The 22307-nt window shown below is 43.4% G+C and overlaps 1 protein-coding gene across 1 annotated transcript in view; it reads right to left on the bottom strand.

The window, feature by feature from the left end:
- Positions 1-21663, bottom strand: part of DDX10 (DEAD-box helicase 10) — a 262437-nt gene extending 240774 nt beyond the window's left edge. Inside the window, exons 1-5 of the mRNA XM_059708004.1 lie at positions 21354-21663; positions 4846-4906; positions 3714-3844; positions 1900-2058; positions 768-888 (exon numbers count right to left, since the gene is read on the bottom strand). Of these exons, the coding sequence (XP_059563987.1) occupies positions 768-888; positions 1900-2058; positions 3714-3844; positions 4846-4906; positions 21354-21650 (769 nt within the window). The 5' untranslated portion in view covers positions 21651-21663. The remainder of the gene's footprint in view (positions 1-767; positions 889-1899; positions 2059-3713; positions 3845-4845; positions 4907-21353) is intronic.
- Between the last annotated feature and the right edge of the window lie 644 nt (positions 21664-22307).

Raw genomic sequence — 22307 nt, 5'->3', positions numbered from 1 at the left:
TTTCCCCTGAAGTTAGGGAGGGAATAAAACCCCTCAACTAAGTGCCAGGCGGGTAATTAATCACTTTAACTATGAACAATCATGCTTAAGCTACATAATCTTTACTCCCTGGAATGGAGATAAGAAACGCCCTAACCTTTGTAATAGAGATTGATAGGATTGAATCAACTGGTATAAATACAGAGGTAACAAGACAGAAAGAGACAGAACTGAGAAGACAGAACCTACAGACAGAATTCAGAACACAGAACCTACACAGAACGTTCTCTAGAGACAGAAGAACTTCGCTGGAGAGAACATGGCAAAAGATCCTGGACTGAACCTGACTACAGAAATTGGCAAGAGAACCTGACTAGAACCTGGTGACTGAACCTGTCTGGAGAACCTAGCGAGGGAACATGGCCACAGAACCTGGCTGGAGATCCGAGGCAGAACCTCTCTGGAGATCCAGACCAGAACTTGGCTGGAGATCCTGGCTAGGCTGCTGATCAACTGAACGCTGTCTCCGTGTCATTCCTTCTTCGCCGACTCCGTCCACACCTTTGGGGACCCCTGGACCTGCTGGGGTTGGACCCCGGCAAATTTTGATTTTTTAAATCTAGTTGTACTCTCTGGTTTTAAAAACCAAATGCCAAAAAATTGTTTCAAGTTATTTCTGAAGTTGTCTTTAATCAAAATATTTATTGAATAAAACATTCTTATCATTAAAATTTATGAGGGCTCTCTCCTAAATCTGAGATTTTTTTCATTATAAATTCATTACTCACCTAACATTTGGAGATTAGTAGCATGAAAACATATTGTTTCATCCATGTGTTGAAGAAGCCGACCTGGTGTGCAAACCAGTATATTTATGTTATTGATCCTCTCAGCTTCATGTTTCAGATCCTGAAAACAGTTGTTTCTTTTTATTACACAAACACATCACTGAGCAGCTTGTGTAGCAAAACTATAAAAGCCATCTGCATATGGCATTTCATCACATCACTCTAGAAATAAATGTAACTTCTCCTTCTACTTCTGAAACACATCCAAATTTCTGGACTAAAGAAAAGTCCTCAGTGAAGACCTAAAGAGTGCTATGTTCCTGTACATTCTTAATCATATGCAGGATTTTGAGGCCATAAGAAATATCATATGAATGTTCCAAGTCTTGATTTCCTCTTAGAATTACCAAAAACATCTTAAATGCCAGAATTATTCCCAGGCTCTCTGACACCACTCACTGCACTTCATGGACTAAAAAAAAGAGCTCATCTCTCTATATTCTGAAAGTTCTTCTTGAAATGAGAACCATAAAATGTTCATTATTAAAGTTCATGGGTAACAGGTACATGAATAAGTAAGGGTCTGTGATGCTATTTTTTCTTTTTTTGTGTACGGCTGCATATAAACTCAACAATTCAAGCATTTAGCCTCACAATCTAGCGAAGACTAGCGAAGACAAGCATTCCACAAGGTAGCGCAGAAGCTTAGCAGCAGGTTTTACCATTACCTAAAATAAACATTCCTCAAAACTATATCTTCCTTTCTTCTGCTAACTCAGTAATTTTCTGAATTATTCAACCTCTTAGATACCTTATTAAAAGAAAATAGTTTACATACTGAAATGGTTCCTTTCTCAAAGTATACTAACAAATAGATTTACAGGTTGGTTAAAGTAAATTGGTCTCAGAACCTGATCAATTCAGATACCCTGACATATGGACTTTCTAGGCCTACAAAATGGACAACCAGACTCTAAATGACAATGACCACACCAGGATGCTACCACCCCCTATCCAGAGAGCCAGCCTGTCTATCTAGATGAAATCTCCACCCCTTCCCCATCAGCTGCCACAGTGCTCCAACATTAAGTTACAGAAAAAAAGAAAGAAGGATAAGGACAAAAGGGCAAACCTTCCCACCAATGATGAGACCAGCAGAAAAGTCATGATTCTTTCCTACTTTTCGGAGAACCTCAAAGGTCTGATAAGCTAGCTCTCTCGTAGGTGATATAATCAGGACCCCCAAGCCATCTGTTGAGGTCCACTGTAGACGATATAAGGCTTCCAGCACCTAAAAAAAAAGGCAGCAAATTCATGTTCAGTAAGTCCTGAGAAGGCAGCTTTTTGACTGCTGAGTCAACCTTGCCCTCCCAATCAGAGGCACCTTCTAAGCAGAAAGCATATCAAAGTGTTTTCCAATCAGAAAGAAGAAACTGTTTACTTTGTGTGTTTTTTTCTTCCATCCATCAGAAGTATCCTCCCCCAAGTCATAGACGGAAGGGAAAAAGAAGCCCACGGCAGTTCAGAGGTTGCGAGAGCACACTGGCAATCAGAGAAGTCCTGCAAAGCCCAAACCCTTAAAACAGATTTCAGAAAAATACGTCACCATTTTCTCAACAGAAACCACATCAAAATAAACTCATTTTGTGTAGCTACTATAGTTACACAGTGACAGTTTTTTAGTTGTGGAGTAACATCATTATGAAAATTAGGATTTAAGAGAAAAATGGCTTTGCAATACTTGGATCAAAAACTTGAATGTGGAATGGACTGACTATTCTTGGGGGGGGAAGGGGTGTGGGAGATGCAGGAAGAGACTGGACAAAAATCGTGCAGCTATGGATGAGGACAGTGGGTGGGGAGTGAGGGTGGAGGGTGGGGCGGGAACTGGGAGGAGGGGAGTTATGGGGGAAAAAAGAGGAACAAATGTAATAATTTGAACAATAAAGATTTAATTAAAATGCAAAAAAAAAAATCTTGCCCTAGCCGGTTTGGCTCACTGGATATAGTGTCGGCCTGGAGACTGAAGGGTCTCAGGTTCAATTCCGGTCAAGGGCATGTACCTTGGTTGCGGGCACATCCCCAGTAGCGGGTGTGCAGGAGGCAGCTGATGAATGCTTCTCTCTCATCGATGTTTCTAACTCTCTCTCTCTCTCCCTTCCTCTCTGTAAAAAATCAATAAAATATATTAAAAAAATTAAATATATTTTTAAAAAAAATCTTAAATGTGATTTTTTTATGAGCCAATTATTTTGAAGGAACTAAATTATGAAAGCAGCTGCATTACTGAGATATAAGTGAATGCCTATTGTTTTAGTGCTATAAAGGACAGATACCATTTCTCAAAGAGTGACCCAATCTTCTTAAAGTGAGCGTATTTCAGCTTCATCCTAAACAAATGGCAAGTATAAATGCAACTAGCAGATTTGCAAGAGGGAGAGCAGCAAAAGCCTCCCTTGACAGTCGTACAGCAGAACAGAACCATTCTGACCTGCCACCCTGGAATGGCTTGTCGAGGCACAATAATTCACTCAGTGAGTTACTGACTGCTCACATGTACAAGGTGCTATGTTAGGACCAGGGTGAAGAAGAAGACACCTGTCTGATAAAGCTTGCACTCTAACCAGGGAGATTCAACATGAAATAACTCTTGACATAGTTAGTTTCTATCTAGGCACAGAATGTTCTAAAGCAGGGGTCCTCAAACTACGGCCCGCGGGCCATATGCAAATACAAATATTGTATTTGTTCCCGTTTTGTTTTTTACTTCAAAATAAGATACGTGCAGTGTGCATAGGAATTTGTTCATAGTTTTTTTTTAAACTATAGTCCGGCCCTCCAACGGTCTGAGGGACAGTGAACTGGCCCCCTGTTTAAAAAGTTTGAGGACCCCTGTTCTAAAGTCATATAATAAAGAATCTGACCCAATATGAATAAGCTACTTACTGGAACCAGGAAAGCCAAAGTCTTGCCAGAACCAGTTTTGGCAGCTCCGAGGACATCTTTACCTTGCAAAGCCAACCCAATGGTCTGCTTCTGTATCTCGGTTACCAAACGGTACTGGGCTTCTTGCAAACCTGCAGTTGTGAAGAGAATAACACTCTAGAAAAATTCCTATAGAATTATGGGCTGACCTGTGCATATGTTGAGGGCCCCTTATAGGTTGAGACCCTTACCCACCCCAGTACTTTAGAATGTGACTGTATTCAGAGACAGGGCCTTTAAAGAGATGACTGAGTCAAAAACAGCCCTTGTTTTTGGGTAGGTCCTAATCCAGTGATGGCGAACCTATGACATGCGTGTCAGAGGTGACACACAAACTCATTTTTTTGGTTGATTTTTCTTTGTTAAATGGCATTTAAATATATAAAATAAATATCAAAAATATAAGTCTTTGTTTTACTATGGTTGCAAATATAAAAAAATTTCTATATGTGACACGGCACCAGAGTTAAGTTAGGGTTTTTCAAAATGCTGACACGCCGAGCTCAAAAGGTTCACCATCACTGTCCTAATCCAATCTGAGTGGTGTCCTTATAAAAAGGGGAAATCTGGACAAAGACATGAGGGATGTGAGTGCAGAGGGATAACTCCATGAAGAAGCAGCAAGAGAGAGCCATATAAAGCCAAGGAGAGGCCTTCTGTAAGCCCATTATGACCCTCCGAAGAAACCAACCCTACCAGCATCTTGATCTTTGGATTCCCAGCCTCCAGAACTGAGAGAAAATAAATTTCTTTGTTTAAGCCACCCAAGTCTGTGGTTTTTTGTTCTAGTGGCACTAGCAAACTAAGACAAAAGTTATCACATTTTTGTTTGTTCTCCTGCTCATATTAACATAATTAGGCTTCATTTTAATTATACAGAGGCCCTAGCATCTTCTTTCATCACTACTGTTCTTTAGTCCAGAAAGGATGAGAATGACAAATTGGTAAAACTTAAATGTTTCTTGTCATAGGTTGTCATGGTATCAAAATTACTTGCCAAAATAAGATTTTTCAGGTTAAACTTTCTAAATCTGTTGTCATTTATAAAAAGCATCAAGAAATCCAACATGTTCCAAGATCATCATTTACCTACCTTTCAATGTTTTTTTAGACAAGGGGAAATCTGAAAATCTTGTAATTTCATTTACATTTATCTAAAAAGAAAAAGAAGACTATGTCAAATAAAACAAAATAACATACTACATAACTGATTCATCTTACAACAAAACCAAATTTATTTATTTGGGGGGGGCTAGAGGTTTACGTTATGCTGCCTAGCTTACCCCTGGAACTACAGGATTAAATTCAATCATGAGTTCTAATTGAAAACCATTATTCCTTCTGAAAGGAAATATGCCTCAAGGAAGCTGTTATCAAAAATATAAGGTTGTAGCCTGGCCAGCGTGGTTCAGTGGTTGAGAATTGGACTGTGAATCAGGAGGTCACAGTTCAATTCCCTGTCAGGGCACTTGCCTGGGTTGTGGGCTCAATCTCCAGTAGGGGGCATGCAGGAGGCAGCCGATCAAAGATTCTGTCTCATCACTGATGTTTCTATCTCTCTCTCTCTCTCCCTTCTCTCTTCCTCTCTGAAATCAACAAAAATTAAAAATTAAAATGTAGCCCTAACTGGTTTGGCTCAGTGGATAGAGCATCAGCCTGCGGACTGAAGGGTCCCAGGTTCGATTCCGGTCAAGGGCATGTACCTTGGTTGCAGGCACATCCCCAGGAAGGGGTGTGCAAGAGGCAGCTGATCGATGTTTCTCTCTCATCGATGTTTCTAACTCTCTATCCCTCTCCCTTCCTCTCTGTAAAAAATCAGTAAAATATATTTTTTTAAAAATTAAAATATAAGTTCATAACTTCAAATGGTCAAAAAAATTCGCTCAACACATACTACTACCTTGAACATCCTTCATCTCTAAAATGTTAAGACAATAAGTTATCACCACGTCAATTTTAGGAATAAAATTTACTTTCAGCCCATCCATCAAAGAATATCAGTTTAAGAAATAAGACGCAAAATGACTATAAATAAATCACAAAAAATGATGAGAATAGTTCTATTTACACAGTTTAGAGAACAGATTTAAGTTAGTTGGAGAAATATATCTTGTCAGCACAAACTTTCAAAGTTTAACCATAAATCAGTGGCATGAGAAATCCAATCTGACAACTACTCATTTGGGAATACAGTAAAGGAGGGGCATTACTTAGTAATAACCAGGGAAGTGTCCCTGCCACACTCTGCCGCCTCAATAAGTAACATTTTGTCCTTTACCTTTACATCATCTAAACGTGCATTACTGATGTGCTTCATTAGCATCAGCCCAACTTTCTGAATTTCATTTAGGCTGCTCAGGAGAATTATGTTATTACAGATGCTGAAAGCACAAAACTGGTCAGATATGAGAATAGGCTGACAAATTATTCATCATTCACAAAAGGGGGAGCTTGCATTCGTAAGGTTCATTTATTTAAATTACACTCCAGGCAATAAAAGGATGACAGCTTGTATTTCATTTTACAGTCTACACATCTTTCCCAAGATTTTTACTGTAGTCCAGACAGGTTACTCTTGGCCTCCAATGCTGAAAACAGAAATATTAAAACATTGCCTTAATCGCTACAAATCACTCCAGATAACATTGGAGAGAAGGCAGAATCAGTGTACTGCATTAGGAGGAGAAAATTACCTCATTTAGAAGGTAATCTTCTAAACAGGACACTAAAATTAGGTGCAGTCCACCTTGGTACTTGTTTTCAGAGAATGGGATGCTTACAGAAAGAGCTAGACAGGCAACATACTCTTCAATCTCTCTTAGAAAAAAAACAGCATAGGCAAAGTGGGCTCTTCAAACAAATACGTACTTCTAAAGTCTGTTAACCTCCTAGAGCAGCGGTTCTCAACCTGTGGGTCGCAGCCATCAGAAAACACATATAGCATATCAGATATTTACATTACGATTCATAACAATAGCAAAATTACAGTTATGAAGTAGCAACAAAAATAATTTTATGGTTGGGGGTCACCACAACATGAGGAACTGTACTGAAGGGTCACAGCATTAGGAAGATTGAGAACCACTGTCCTAGAGGAAGAGTCTGTAAGGATAAAACATGTCCAGCACTCTATCAGCCATGACAATGTAAAGCTATACACCACAGTCTTAGAAAGAAGTCACCAAAAAACCAAAGGACATTATTATCCTGCTAATGCTCTAGAACAGAAATATGGCTCAATCCAATTTGGTGCCTATTTTTGTAAATACAGTTTTACTGGAGCACAGCTACAATCATTCATTTATATATTGTCTATGTAGTTGTGACAGACAGGGTATGGCCCACCAAGCCTCAAAGATACTGTGGCTCGGTTCCAGAACACTGAAATAAAGTGGATACTCAACACAGGAAAGTAACCTATTTACTGGTAGAGGACCTTGCCTTCAATTTGTAAAAATGCAACACCTCCCTAGCTGGTTTGGCTCAGTGGATAGAGCGCTCAGACTGAAAGGTTCTAGATTCGATTCTAGTCAAGAGCATGGATCTCAGTTGCAGACTCAATCCCTGGTCAGGGCACATGCTGAAGACAACCAATCATGTGTCTCTCACACATCGATGTTTCTGTCTCTCCCCCTTACACTCTTTCTAAATATCAGTGGAAAGATTAGCAAAAATAAAAATGCAACACCTGTGAAGAACAATAAAGTGAGGTGCAATAAAACAAGGTATGTCTGTACTGACTATCTGGCCCTTTTAGACAAGGTTTGCAGACCCTGTTCTAGAAGATTCTCAAGTATATTCCAAGAAATATAGAAAACCCTCAACGTTGCAGACCTCGATTTAACGGACTTTGGATTTAATGGACAAAATTTCTGGTCGGTATGTCCTATGTGAAAATTAACACCCTGTTAATTTTTAAATGCTTTTAACCAAGATTTGCTTATAATTAAATTAACAGGGGGTTTTTTTGTTATTAATTCACTGTTATTTTTAACAAATTTTAGCAAATAGGACATATGTTGGAAAAACCACTGTAGTAATTTTGCTGGCATAAATATTACATATCTACAACTATATTCTACATATTAAATCCAAGAGTCACTGCTCATATGCAATGTTTGGCTAATGATTAGCATGTGATCACGCCTCATCACAGGAGATAATTAGTTCTATTGCTGTGTGGTATGACTTTCTAGAGCAGTTTTTTGTGTTTTTGTTTAATATGTTTTTATTGATTTCAGAGAGAGGAAGGGAGGAGAGAGGGATAGAAGCATCACTGATGAGAATCAACTGATCAGCTGCCTCCTGCATGCCCCCTACCAGGGATCAAGCCCAGAACCCCATGATCTCCTGGTTCATGGGTCAATGCTCAACTACCAGGGCACACCAGGCAGGCAGTTTTAATGCGGGCTGGCCAATGTGCAGACATGCGCTAAGCCACGCCCCAGCCATGTGCATTTGTTCACTCACAGTGACTGGCAAATGTGATACCGCTGTAATTAACCTAGTTATTAATAACAGGAAAGGAGCAAAGGGAAGGCCAAATATTATAGGCATGTCATTTGAGTAGCTCTGTTAGGAAGCTACAGTTGAACACTCCCTAGGGAGCCACTAGTCTATATCTCCTGAAGATAGCTGGCAGAAGGACTGGGTGGGAAGATAGAGGTATGCCAGTAAAGTTAGGGGAATTAGCGAAGGTGCTTACTGTCAGTCACACCTGGGAAAAGAGGTCATTGGCCACTGCAAGCCTGGAAGATGTGGGATAACTTAATTCCCTCAACAAATGAGTTTGCTCTCCCGACTCTTTGAGGACTCTTGTTGCAGGGCAATGCTCTCTTGGCTCCTCTGCCCACACAATGGACTAATGGACTGTAGCTAGCTTATTGCTGAACTAGACCACCTTGCAACATGGAACAGAAACTCTGGACACTAGCTTTAATTTTAGCTCTACTGAATCCCCAGCTGTACCTCTTCCAGGACTGGATTAAGGGAAATGGGACTTTGGAAACTCAGGGATATAATTTCATGCAAATAAAAATCACGCATCGTCCCATGCAAGTCTCAGAAAATTGTTTTTCTCAAGATATTGTAAGGACTCCACACTCCCAGCCTTCAGTGGGGAATGGGATACACCACTTCCACTGATAACAAATGCACACAATTACTAGACCTATTCAGCATAAATTTAAAATTACTGTAATACATATAGAAAATTTTTCTGTAAAATTAAGCTTTTCATACATATTTCATTTTAATTACACAAACATGTACATAATTAAAAACAGGTAAACTAACTTATTAATTTTTTAACATACACATTCAGAAAACCTCCCCTGAATTAGTCCGTTTTGTCAAGGTTTTACTGTACTTAGAAACCATAGCAGAAGATGGGTATGGTTCCTACAAACAAAATAACACCCTTACCCATTTCCTTCATCCCTTTCTTTTCTCAGAAAAATCATCCCTGTCTTTCTAACCTTCACACTCACTCTAAAATCTATAGTATTCTTCCAAAATCAAAGAGCAGATGGTTCAGTGATGGTACCTGTTAAAGACTATGAACATTGATGAAAAAGTTGAAGGGGACAGAGTGAAGAATAGAGTGGATATCACTTAACCATTCTCCTATTACAGGCACAACTCATTTTATTGCTCTTCACTTTACTGTACTTCACAGATGTTGTGTTTGTTTTTGTTGTTGTTAATCTCACCCATGGATATTTTTTCCATTGATTTCAGAGAGAGTGGAACGGATGGGGGTGGACAGAAAGAGAGGAAGGGAAAGAAAGAGAAAGAGAAACATCGATGTGAAAGAGACACATACATCCATTGGTTGCCTCCTGATCGTACCCCCAACCTGGGCTTGGGAACCCATGCTGGGGATTGAACCTGCAACCTAGATACATGCCCTTGACCGGTAATCGAACGAGGTAATGTCAGTCCACAGGCCGACATTCTAACTACTGAGCCACACTGGCCAGGGCAATGTTGTGTTTTTAACAAACTGAAGGCAAGACACCCTATCAGGAGCAAATTACAACTTACTTTATTAAGATGAACCCTGAAATGAACCCGCAATGTCTCCATGGCATACCTATATACTTATTACAATTCCCTTCTTTCTCACAAAAATGAGTAATGTTTTTACATCCCAAACCTAGATTGCTCCACCTCTTACAATCAACAGAAGAAAAGCAATCTGACTCAAATTATACACACAAAATTCTGAGTAAGGAAAGAGAAACCTGGATTAGGATGCAGAGTACTGCCTATAGAGCACAGCTGATTACAATATAATCAATCCCAGATGCAGAGAGTTTGAATGGGTCTGCAGTCCCACTGCTGGGGTGTTCAGTTGTTGGGAGCAGATGGCATTTTCTGTGATGAATCTAGGGAGCGACTGCTGGCATTGACAGTTAGTCCCGCCCCCAGGCCCAGTGGGAGATCTGGGTGATGTATTTCTAAGGCCCACCACATAAGGGGTGTGTCCTGCAGGGGCTGGGGACTGAAGCTTTGAGAGATGTTGAACAACTGTTTTCACTGGATAGTTTGCATACTACACAAAGGCCTCTAGTAAGGCTGAGGTGTGGGGCTGAAATCCAACCCCAAGCCAGGCCTGAGGCTACAACCACCAGGAGCAAGGGTGCCCAGAAGAAACACATTTTTTCAATTCATCTGGCCAGATAACACAACCTTTTTTCTCTTCATTACACCATCCTCTAACACAGTGGTTCTCAACCTTGGCTGCACATTAGAATCACCTGGGAATTGAAAGGGCGAGGGCTATGCCCTCCATCCTACCCTGGATCCTCCATGTTGGGGCAGAGGCCATGTGCTCAGAAGAGTGCCTTCTTCCCGGAAGCCCAGGCCCCTGCTGGCCACGCCCGGGATTTCTAATGACAAGCAAGGGATGTTCGCCCCATAGAGATGACCACATCCTGTGCAACAAGACCCGACTTGGTGCCTGGCCAATCCGAAGGGCCCACAGCTAGCCCCCTCCCCTCACTATTAAAGCCCTGATTTTCTCATGGATATCACTCGGTTTTCCGGTCGCTGCGTCGGCTGGAGGCCCGGGTCGGGTTAGCTAACTCAATAAAGGACCTTCTGCTTTTGCATCGGATTGGCTCCCTGGCATGGTATCTTGGGGATCTTGAATTCTGGGCATAACATTTTGGGGGCTCGTCCGGGATCCCCAACACCATCGATGGGACTCCCAGTCCGGAGGGCCTGACTGACCGCGGTAGGTCGTGTTTTGTGTGTGTCGTGTGTTTTGGTGTGAGCTCACTTCTGAAATCTGTAAATGCCTGTAAATGCCTGTAATAATGATCCCGTGGATGCACGGGATCAACAGGTGGGAGGAGCCGAGGGACGCCTCGATCCTCCGTCTGAAGGGGTATAGCTTTGCTTCCGCGGAGTCGGAAGGTCTGTAGGAAGCCCCTTAATCTGAGACAGGCAGGAGGAGTCGGGGGGCGCCCCGATCCTCCATCTGAAGAGGGGAAATTTTGCTTCCGCGGAGTCGGAAGGTCTGTAGAAACCCCTCAATCTGAGAAAAGGCGGGTCGCTCCTGCTGGTTGGCGCGCAGCCAACGTCTGGCTTTGGGTTTGTTTTGTTTTTTGTCTTTGTTTTTTGCTTCCATGGAGTTGGAAGGCTGTATTTCTTTGGGCCCTTTAGTTGTTTGTGTTTCCGTTTTATTTTGTGGACTTGCTGGATTAATAATTTCAAGGAGATTGGGGGAGGCTTTAGAGCTCCCTCAGGAATGGGGAAGTTGTTAGGAGTTGAATGGATTGTTTAAACTCTGAATGAATGTCTAATGAAAGTGTATAAATGTGGAGGGAGGGAGGACTGCTCTCACCCCTCCTTTGTGTGGCAGTCGGCGGCTGCCTAAGTGAGGGTCTGTGGAAACAGGTCACCCCCTCCCCAGGTAAATGCGTCTGGGATTTCTGTGCACGTGTAGGGAGAAAAGCTGGCTTAAAACTAATGTGCGCACCGTCCAATTTTGGATAGGGTTTTAAGCTAGCGTCTCCTTTCAAAAGTGCAGGATAAATCCCAAGACTAATCCATAATAAAGAACAGTTTTTCCAAAGGGGAAAAAAAAAAACAAAAAACTGGTCCTTTGTTAATTAAGAAAGCTTTTCTTAATGGAGGGAGGAGATAGCCGCCTCCTGCCTGCAGCAAAATCTTAAAGAATGTGGTCAATTTACATCTGAAAAGACCAGGGAGGCCAAAAACCTGTCTTGCAAGGCTCGAATGTGGTTCTCCAGAGCCGCTTGAAAGTAAAAAGTAATTTGCCTCATAAAAAATCTATAAGACAGAATTAAATCTGTTGGTTAAGTATTGAAAAATGAAATCTAGAAAACACTGCTTTCCTTAAACTAAGGACAATTAAAGGTTATGTCAAAGTCTTTCAGGTAAAAACTGTGGTTTCATACTGATCTTAAAGGGCTCCAGTTACCTTGCCAACTCAGTATTTGGGAGACCCAGGATATGCCTAAGTTTAACCTAGGTTCTAGATAATATGTTTACTTAAATATGTATCTTTGTTGTTTAAAATTGTTTAACTAGTGCTAATCACCTAAAAATTAAGGCTAAAAGTTCTAGCTACCTGGAAAGCATGGCCTTGGTGTGATAGGAGGAAAAAAGAAATGTTAAATGGATGGTAGACCAGTGAGCTGGGACTGGTCACTAATGGTGGATTGTAAGAAGGGCTGGTTGTGGCCTAACTTCTCCTTCCTTGGTACCCCTGAAACGTCAGAGGGTACTTCTGGCCTTGGTTTTCCAATGTGTTTAATCTGTCAATTTTGTTGTTTCGCCGAAATCCTCTTGAGTGACATTGAATGATTCTTTCCTTCCTCTTTAACTTTTGGGGGACTGTGTGAATGGATTAATAGCTTCTAGATGGTATTCACCATCGCTGAGACTTCCAGAGAGAAGTCAAAACTCAGACTGGCTACACAACTGAAACTGATTTGTTGGTATTTTGTGATATAAATGTGGACCGTTTCTATCTGGATGAGACATAGGTCAAAAGTCCTGTCCTAGGATGTGAGAAAGGGAGGCCTCCACATCTGTTCCTGTCTGCTCAAGATCCCAAGGCTGTAAAAGTATTTGTTCACTGAAAGGATGTAAGTATGGATGTTTATTTGGTGTTTATATGTCTACTTGGGTATAATTATTTGTTCATATAAGTGTGGAAGTATATTCTGCGCTAGGTTGGGATTTTGGAATTCTAGGGTAGATTTAAAAGGTATTTACGGCTTTTCTAGTCTGATTGGGACATTTAAAGGTGAGGCTCACAGTTCCTCAGGGCAGAGATTCCATGGGCCCTTCCCCCTGCCTGTGCTGAATTAAATAATACAGGTCAGTGTCATTTAGCTTGCTGGTTAAAGGAAAACAATGGGCCTTAGAATCTGTAAAGGTGGGCAGGAATGAAGCTGGTCAAATGTACTGAAAGGGTTTGGTACCTGTTGCTGCTAGCAAAGGAGGGGCTGGTACCCCTTCTAGCGCACTCCCTTCAAAGAGGCCTGGTTGCTGCTCTGCCACAAAGGGAACTGGTAGAAAGGCAAGAAAACAGAGCGCTGTAACTGATAAACAGGGTTACCTAGAAGCCATCAGGACTTTGAAGTTCTCCAAGAGAGGAGGAATCTGACTCAGAGACTGGCGAGGACTGGGTCGCTTTTCTTTAACTATCTCTTTCCTTGAGAGGGCTCCAGAGGGCGCACGAGGACATTTGGCCACGCCTCCGCGCCATCTATGAGACCAGCCCAACCCCAACTCCTCATCAGCACAGACCAGGAGATTGGGTCTACATCAGAAGGCACCGCCGGGAGACCCTAGAGGCACGTTGGAAGGATCCCTACATTATGGGGCTGACGACCCCCACCGCTCTCAAGGTAGACGGCATCACAACCTGGGTCCATCCGGAAAGACTTCATCACCAAATGGAGCATCGATCGATAGAGATCAACCCAACCTGCTCAAGCTCAAGCTACAGAGTGCTTGACCTGCCTGATTCCGGTAACATGACTTGCGATCGCTCCTGTCACCAGGAGCCCCCACAATACTGTGTAATACACTTAGATAATGCCTGCATCTTCATGGACATGGCTCCAAAAAGACAAGAACCATTTATAGAATCACATGTTTAGTAGAATATTTGGCTACCTGAAGCGGCCATGATGCCGTTTCATTGTATTGATATGTTATATTAACCTTTGATTCCTTTGCAGGTTTGAATGTATGTTGGCTGTCCTGGAAGGGAGCTGTGTGGGGTGACCCCCAAAAGTAAAGGGTGCCTAGCTGCCAAGGGGGCAGGTGCCCAACTGGGCAGGGAAGGGTGCCCATCAGATTTTGGTCTCTATTGAGAGACAGCTAACAGTTGACAGCCTGTAATACTGTCTTGCAGACCTGCGTGACCATGCCCATGTCAGGGGTAGTAAAGCTGGAAAAAGCCTGTTTAGACTAGAAAGTCTGAGGCATGGTTATGCATAGAAAAAAGGTTTTATACCAACAATTACTGTTTTGTTTTAAATCCATGAAAAGGAATTAGCAAGGAAAGTCAGAAAATCTTAGAGTAGATCAATATGTTTTTCTCCTTATGTAATTCCTCCGAAATCTGGCAATGCTAAGTAAGTACATTTCTTTGCATAGATTCAGTAAGACTGGTTCCTAATAGTGGTTTTATTAACGGAAAACTTTGACTGGAGTATCATGTTTTGAAGAGCCCTATCTGAGCTCTAAAGACTTGAAGCCACTAAGAATGCCACGAAGAAAGCCTGGTGTCCTGCCTGGGAGCCCTGAAGATGGCTGGCGCTGGAGCGTCAGGCCCATGCCCTACCATCACTGGCGGTTGGTAAGAGTAGAAGGGGAGCAGTAAAGATGCCTCTGCATCCCTGCAGAACCCCCACACACTCTGGGCCGCAACGAGTAGGAGGGCTACTGAGATGGGCCTTAAAGCCTGGAGCGTGGGCTCAGGTGGAGTTGCTACAGGTGAGGGATTCACCTAACTCAGCAGATACTGCAGGCAGGCCTGATGGCAGCTGGATGGCTTGGCTTCCTGGCCCTACGGGGCACATTAAGGTTCAACCATGAAATTCCAGCAAAGATAGTCAGTTACCATTCTTGTTGTGTTTATGCAAACATCAGGACAGTAAATAAATTTATCTTGATTTGGCTTTTTAATAGCCATGGAGGAATTTTAAGAAGAAAAATCCTATTTCAATAGAAGTCGTTAAAGCTAAAATGGTTTCTTTCCCTTCCACCGGACCATTTGTTAAGTGTATAAAATAGTTCAGTTGATAGTTCTGTGTGCTCACTATGGGCCCCTAGCAACGGTGAAATAAAAGTGCAGTCCGTCTCATGATTGAGACGGAAGTTCCAAGACAAGGGGGGAATGAAAGGGCGAGGGCTATGCCCTCCATCCTACCCTGGATCCTCCATGTTGGGGCAGAGGCCATGTGCTCAGAAGAGTGCCTTCTTCCCGGAAGCCCAGGCCCCTGCTGGCCACGCCCGGGATTTCTAATGACAAGCAAGGGATGTTCGCCCCATAGAGATGACCACATCCTGTGCAACAAGACCCGACTTGGTGCCTGGCCAATCCGAAGGGCCCACAGCTAGCCCCCTCCCCTCACTATTAAAGCCCTGATTTTCTCATGGATATCACTCGGTTTTCCGGTCGCTGCGTCGGCTGGAGGCCCGGGTCGGGTTAGCTAACTCAATAAAGGACCTTCTGCTTTTGCATCGGATTGGCTCCCTGGCATGGTATCTTGGGGATCTTGAATTCTGGGCATAACAGGAATCTTTTAAAAAACCTGATTTCTGGGCCTCATCCTTCGGAAATTCTGTTTCTTTGTTATGGGGTGAGTCCACAACATTTGTAACAAAGAAAAAGAATTTCCGGAGGATGTGGCCCAGAAATCAGGATTTTAAAAAGATGCCCAGGTGATTCTAATGTGCAGCCAAGGTTGAGAACCATTGCAACACCACAGCACTGTACATATTTATTACATTTGTCAAAATGTATCAATTCCACCCACCTCCCTAGGGTCACAGACGTGGGTTTTTTTGTTTTGTTTTGTTTTGCATCTATTTTTACCTAGACCTACCTTAACAAGTACCTGTCAAATTGTTTCAAAATGTTTCTGAATCAAATTGCTCAGGCTATTGAGCACCACCTGTGTACTACAGCAGTGTAACAAGTTTTTTGCATAAATGCTACCATCTGAGGGGTCATAGGCTGAGGGTCTGCCCCTTAGTTACCTCCAGAATAACAAATCTGCTTTGATGTACTCTGGTATTTGTAGCCCTGGCAATTGATTACACTCTGCATTTTTCTACTGACAAGGTCTTAAAAAATACTTCTAAGATTTAAAAAACTAAAACAGAATAATAAGGGGGGAAACTGCTCTTTCAATTTAATGAAAAGATTTAAACATCTGTGCACTGCAACGCAATAAAGTGTAGTGGGTTGGAGCTCTGGCATCAGACTTAGACTACCTGGGTTAGAACTCTTACTTTTTCACTTGCTGTTTAAATTATTAAACCTTGCACAAATTATTAAACCTTATTGTGCCTTCAAGTTTCCTCACCTGCATAATGGGAACAATATCATAGGGTTATTTGTTATTTGAAGATATGGCAAGTCAACACATGTAAATGCTTAGTAAATATGAGTAATCTATATATATAAAAGCCTAAGTGATCAAATGACCAAATCACCGATCACTATGATGTGCACTGACCACCAAGGGACAGACGCTCAACACAGAGGATCGGGCTCCCTCCTGTCTGAATTGGGCCTGCAGGGATCAGGCCGAAACCAGCTATTTGACATCCTCCAAGGGGTCCCAGATTGCAAGAGGGCACAGGCCAGGCCAAGGGACCCCACCAGTGCATGAATCTGTGCACCAGGCCTCTAGTATAAAATAAGAAGCCAAAAAGAATGCACCAATGTTATCAACTAGAATAAACCCATCTGGAAAAGGTCATTGTGCACCAAACAATATCTAAACACCAGCTGAGCACCTACCTACTCAAGGACAAGCACTCTATGACCAGTCTTTGGGGAGAGCAAAGCAAATATAACGATTGAATCAATGGTCTCTGACCTTCAGAGGTTTATGGTCTAGTGCAGGGGTCGCAAACTCATTAGTCAACAGAGCCAAATATCAACAGTACGATTGAAATTTCTTTTGAGAGCCAAATTTTTTAAACTTAAACTATATAGGTAGGCACATTGTTAACTTAATTAGGGTACTCCTAAGGCTTAGGAAGAGCCACACTCAAGGGGCCAAAGAGCTGCATGTGGCTCGCGAGCCACAGTTTGCCAACAGTGGTTCTCAACCTTGGCTGCACATTAGAATCACCTGGGAATCTTTTTAAAATCCTGATTTCTGGGCCTCATCCTCCGGAAATTCTGTTTCTTTGTTATGGGGTGGGGCCACAACATTAGTAACAAAGAAACAGAATTTCCGGAGGATGAGGCCCAGAAATCAGGATTTTTTTTTTTTTTTAATATATTCCATTGATTTTTTTACAGAGAGCAAGGGAGAGGGATAGAGAGTTAGAAACATCGATCAGCTGCCTCCTGCACACCCCCCACTGGGGATGTGCCCGCAACCAAGGTACATGCCCCTGACCGGAATTGAACCTGGGACCCCTGAGTCCGCAGGCCGACACTCCATCCACTGAGCCAAACTGGTTACGACCAGAAATCAGGATTTTAAAAAGATTCCCAAGTGAGTCTAATGTGCAGCCAAGGTTGAGAACCACTGGTCTAGTGGGAGAGTTAACAAAGAAGTTAAAGAAGCCAATCATCACAGCCTGGTGATAAATACTGTAATAAAGGTGTATACAAAATGCTACAGAAGCACAGCAGCCCTAACTCTACCTGGGGAGGGCAGGAAGAGAAATTTAAATCTGAGAGGACAAGTAGGTCTCCCTAATGCGGAGGAAGGGGATTTCTCACTGCAGTGGGGACATCAAGTACCAGGACGAGAAGCATCAAAGAGCAGGAACAATTCACAAAACTGCAAGTTGTTCTTTCATGTATACCTATCAGACTGCTTGCTTTACATACATTACCTCATTTAAGCCTTACAAATGGTGGTTAGTAATCTTGTTGCATGAAGAAACTGAGCTCAGGAACATTAAGAAATGTGGCTAGTCAATACCCAAACTGAGATTTAAACCAGGTCTGCCTGTCCACAAATAACTTATTCTTCCACTGGACTAGAGCATGTTGATAAGTTAATTCGTTTAACCATTTTCCTGAAAGTAATTGTGAAGCAAGGAAAAGTTTTGTTCAGGAGTTAAGTGACTGGATTTTCATCTTGGAAATACATCATTCTAGCAGCAATATGGAGGATAGATTAGAGGGGGAGAAGGCATAAAGGCCAAATCCCATCAGCCACCTGTTTTAATAATTAAAGTTCTGCCAAAACCGGTTTGGCTCAGTGGATAGAGCGTCGGCCTGCGGACTGAGAGGTCCCAGGTTCGATTCCGGTCAAGGGCATGTACCTGTGTTGCGGGCATATCCCCAGTAGGAGATGTGCAGGAGGCAGCTGATCGATGATTCTCTCTCATTGATGTTTCTAACTCTATCTCTCTCCCTTCCTCTCTGTAAAAAAATCAATAAAATATATTAAAATAAATAAATAAATAAATAAATAAAGTTCTGCTGGAACACAACTAGTGTACACCCATTTGTTTAAATATTTCCATGGAAGCTTTCGTGTTACGATGTCAGAGTTGAGTAGATCCACCCTTCTGACCTGCAATGCTGAAACCATTCACTACTGGGTCCTTTACAGAAAGTTTGCTAGCCTCTATATAAGCAATAGCTACTATAGTAACCAGGCAAGAAATAATGGGGCACAGCAGTAGGAATGGAGACACATTTGAGAAATTTAAGATCACCAATGTGACTGATGGGATACAAGAGTTGTAACAGGGAAATCTCTAGGATTACTCCGAGGTTTCTAGCTCAGCAATCTGCTTAGAAGGTAGGCTAAGATGTGGCAGGCTAAATAATGGTCCCCAAATATGCCCGTTGCCTAACCCCTGGAACTGTGAATGTCACCTTATATTGTAAAAGTGACTTTGCACATGTGATTAATAATCTTGAGATGTGAAGATTATCCTTGATTATCTGGTGGTCCCAGAAGTGCACGTATTAAAAAAGGGCACAAGCAGATGATACAGAATAGCAGAAGGCAATGTGTCCAAGTAGGCAGATACTGGAGTGACGCAGCCACAAGCCAAGGAACACAAATAGCTAGCAGAAGCAAGAAACCCCTTTTCCTCTAGAGCAGGGCTGGGGGATGTCATTTAGTCTGTCCCTGACAAAGCATTAGGGTGAGTTAATTAAATGTTTGGCCAAATACAGCAGGCTAATTTTTAAGTTGACAATCTTGTATGGTCTATGAATGTTATAAGTATCCAAATGGCCCTTGGCAGAAAAAAGGTTCCCCACTCCTGCCCTGGAGCCTCCAGAGTGTGTGCCCATGATTTCAGATTTCTGGCTTTCCGAATAGTGAGAATTTTCTGTTGTGTTGGTAAATGAGAACATGGGCCCCTCCCATACGCCAACTCCCCCTCCCTAGGGAAATACAGTGAAGGCCCTCAGGCTGCGGACTGTGAGGCCTTGGGAGCCTGGCCAGCTCCTTCGTCAAGAAAACAGCTAGTGTTTTGGTCTCACACACGTACCTTCTCCCTGAATGCCCTGTTTTCTCAGTTTTCTGTCCTCAATAAAACCTTGTGTTGGGTAAGTCTGGGTGGTGCTGAAACAATAGGGCCATCCACCTTAGCAGTTCAACTTCACTGGTGGAAGCTGGTGGGGCGGTAAACTTCACCAGTCAGCCAGCACTGGAGAGCACGTCAGTCCTAATAAACCCACGTCTTTCCCAGCCAGTCCTCCGGGTTACTTCTTTGGGAATCCAAGAACAAAACGCTGAGGTTTTCTGGGACTTCAGCACTTTGCATAACCTGTTTTAAGCTCCTCAGGTTGTGATAAATTGTTACAATGGCAGTAGGAAATTAATACACAAGACTGAGAATTTAGAAGAATAAGATAATGAGCTCAGTTCTGGCCTTGTGGCATTTAGGGTATCCTAAGACACAGGTAAAGACATCCAGCGCAGTCAGAATAAAAAAGATGCAAACTCAGAAGAGCTCTGGGCAGAATACAAGAAGAAGCAGTCACTGGTCCACAAGAATACACCTTGAGATTACACCAGGGAAAAGAACAGAGTGGGAAGAAGCAAGGGCTGAGGCTAAACCCCAGAACAATTCTAGTCTTTGATGAAGAGTCAAAATTTACTACAATCCAGTAGTAATTTACTTTACAATGGCTTCTTGAGACGCTATGTATGTAGCAGCAGTACTAACAGAACAGCTAACACATGCAATATTTACGTACCAAGCATTGTGCAGAATGCGTTGCATGCATTCTTACTGACTCCCCACAACAACTTGTAAGGTAAACATTACTACGCCTCTTATAAACAAAAATAGGGAAGCCAACAGAGTAAGTAACTTGCCCAAAGTCACTCAATCTGATGAACAAAAGCTAGGATGATTAGATCACCGTCATCTCAACTCAAAAGCCAAAACAAACTCGAGGCTCTCTCTAGCCTTACTGGTGATTTAAAGGTTTAAAGAAAAGCTCTAGCAGCACAACACATGGTGACTTTAATTCCAGAAATCTCCCACAGGTTAAATTCCTGATTATACTGCACTAGAAGGGAGCAATCACTGAGAGGCTGAGAGAGGTGAAGGTCACAGACATGGGAATTAGGGGGAAGGAAAAGAGGGGTACCGACAGCCCCAAGGAGCCTGATGGGGGAAGAGGTCAAGAGGTCAAAATGACATCTCCTGGGAAACTCATCTAGGAATATCAGCTACCATGTGGGATGGTAGACACTGAAAACAGACCGGGAGTCTAGTTTTCCTTCCCAGTTTTTGAATGGGGACATACTTGTAAAGCAAGCAGAGAGAATGAGGCAGGCACAGGAAGGAAGATGGGTGATGTCGAGGCATGCAAGTCTGGCACGGTGGGTAAAAGCAAAAAGCTTGGAATAAGAAAGACATGGGTTTAGGTTCCAAATCCACATCACCTACTACTACTAAGCTCAGGGCGAGTTTCTGGTCCTCTCGGAGCCTCCATGCTTTCATCTGTAAAATGGGGATAAAACCCATATCCGAGACCCAGACAAGTAATGTGAAACACATGGTAAGGGTCTTAACACGTTGGCGTCACTATTACCGTTATGTGGTTGGCATTATCATGTGTATTACTGGAACCATTAACCTCCCGACCCTGTAAGTCCCACTGCATGTCCATCTTGACCGAGGACAGTGTGGGGAGCGGGAGGGCGGCCAGGCCTCACAGGCGGCCTGGGCTGTGGCGCCCGGCAGACCACAGGGCCCCCCGCGTCACCCCTCACCCACTCCCTTCCCGGCCCAGCGACCACCAGCTGACTGCCCAGGTCCGGTCCCCAGTGACCGGTCCGCCCCATGCCCTCCGCAGCCCAGCGCCGCGGCGACACGCAGCCGGCCGCCGGCCCGCGCCCCCTCCCCGGAGCCCCTCCCCGGCGCCGGCCGTACCTTCCCGTAGTTCAGCATGAGGCGGCTGATAACCTCGCGCTCGACCTGCCACTCGGGCTTCTTCAGCTGCTTCCTCAACTGCTTCTTTTGACTCTGCTTATGGCTGTGCTTCTTCTTCCAGCGATTGAAGCTCCGCACCGGATCGGGCCGGGCTCCCGGACCCCGAAAGTCGGTAGTTTTGCCCATCGCGGCGGCGGCAGTGGCAGCGGCAGCAGCCCAGACCACCGCACACGAGACTCCCCGGGCCAGGCGACAGGACGCGGAACCAGCGTGGGGAAAAGGTAGGCGACGGCGCATGCGCGAAACCGGAAGCCCGCCCCCGAGTTTACCCGGGGCACGCGCCGTGGCCGGCCAGGAAAAGCTGGACGTTGATTGGTGAGTTGGGTGCCGCAGGGCGCAGCGAAGCCGGCCCGGGAAGACGGAGGCGGAGCGAGCTGAGGAAGAGGGCGGGGTTCAGTCCCTGTCAGAGAGCATGGACTCTTTAAATGAGCGCTTCCGCACAGCTTGTTGTTGCTATGGTTACGTCAGAACTCGTTAACCCCTAAGGGCTGTTCACGGCTGCGCTGCGTTTACACATCCACAACCTGCAAATGGTAATTATAAAACTTGTTTTGCATATTTCGGCCCAGGGACCCAAAGGATTTGCCCAAAAATCAAACAGCTAGTTCAGTGGCTCTCAACCTTCCTAATGCCGCGACCCTTTAATACAGTTCCTCATGTTGTGGTGACCCCCCCCAACCATAAAATTATTTTCGTTGCTACTTCATAACTGTAATTTTGCTACTGTTATGAATCGTAATGTAAGTATCTGATATGCAGGGTGTATTTTCATTGTTACAAATTGAACATAATTAAAGAATAGTGATTAGTCACAAAAACAATATGCAATTATATATGTGTTTTCAGATGGTCTTAGGCAGCCCCTGTGAAAGGGTCGTTCGACCCCCAAAGGGG

The sequence above is a fragment of the Myotis daubentonii genome, chromosome 9 (genome assembly GCF_963259705.1).
Source record: "Myotis daubentonii chromosome 9, mMyoDau2.1, whole genome shotgun sequence".
Classification (NCBI taxonomy): domain Eukaryota; kingdom Metazoa; phylum Chordata; class Mammalia; order Chiroptera; family Vespertilionidae; genus Myotis; species Myotis daubentonii.
Note: the sequence above shows the minus strand (reverse complement) of the source record. Positions and strands in the feature narration are given on the sequence as shown.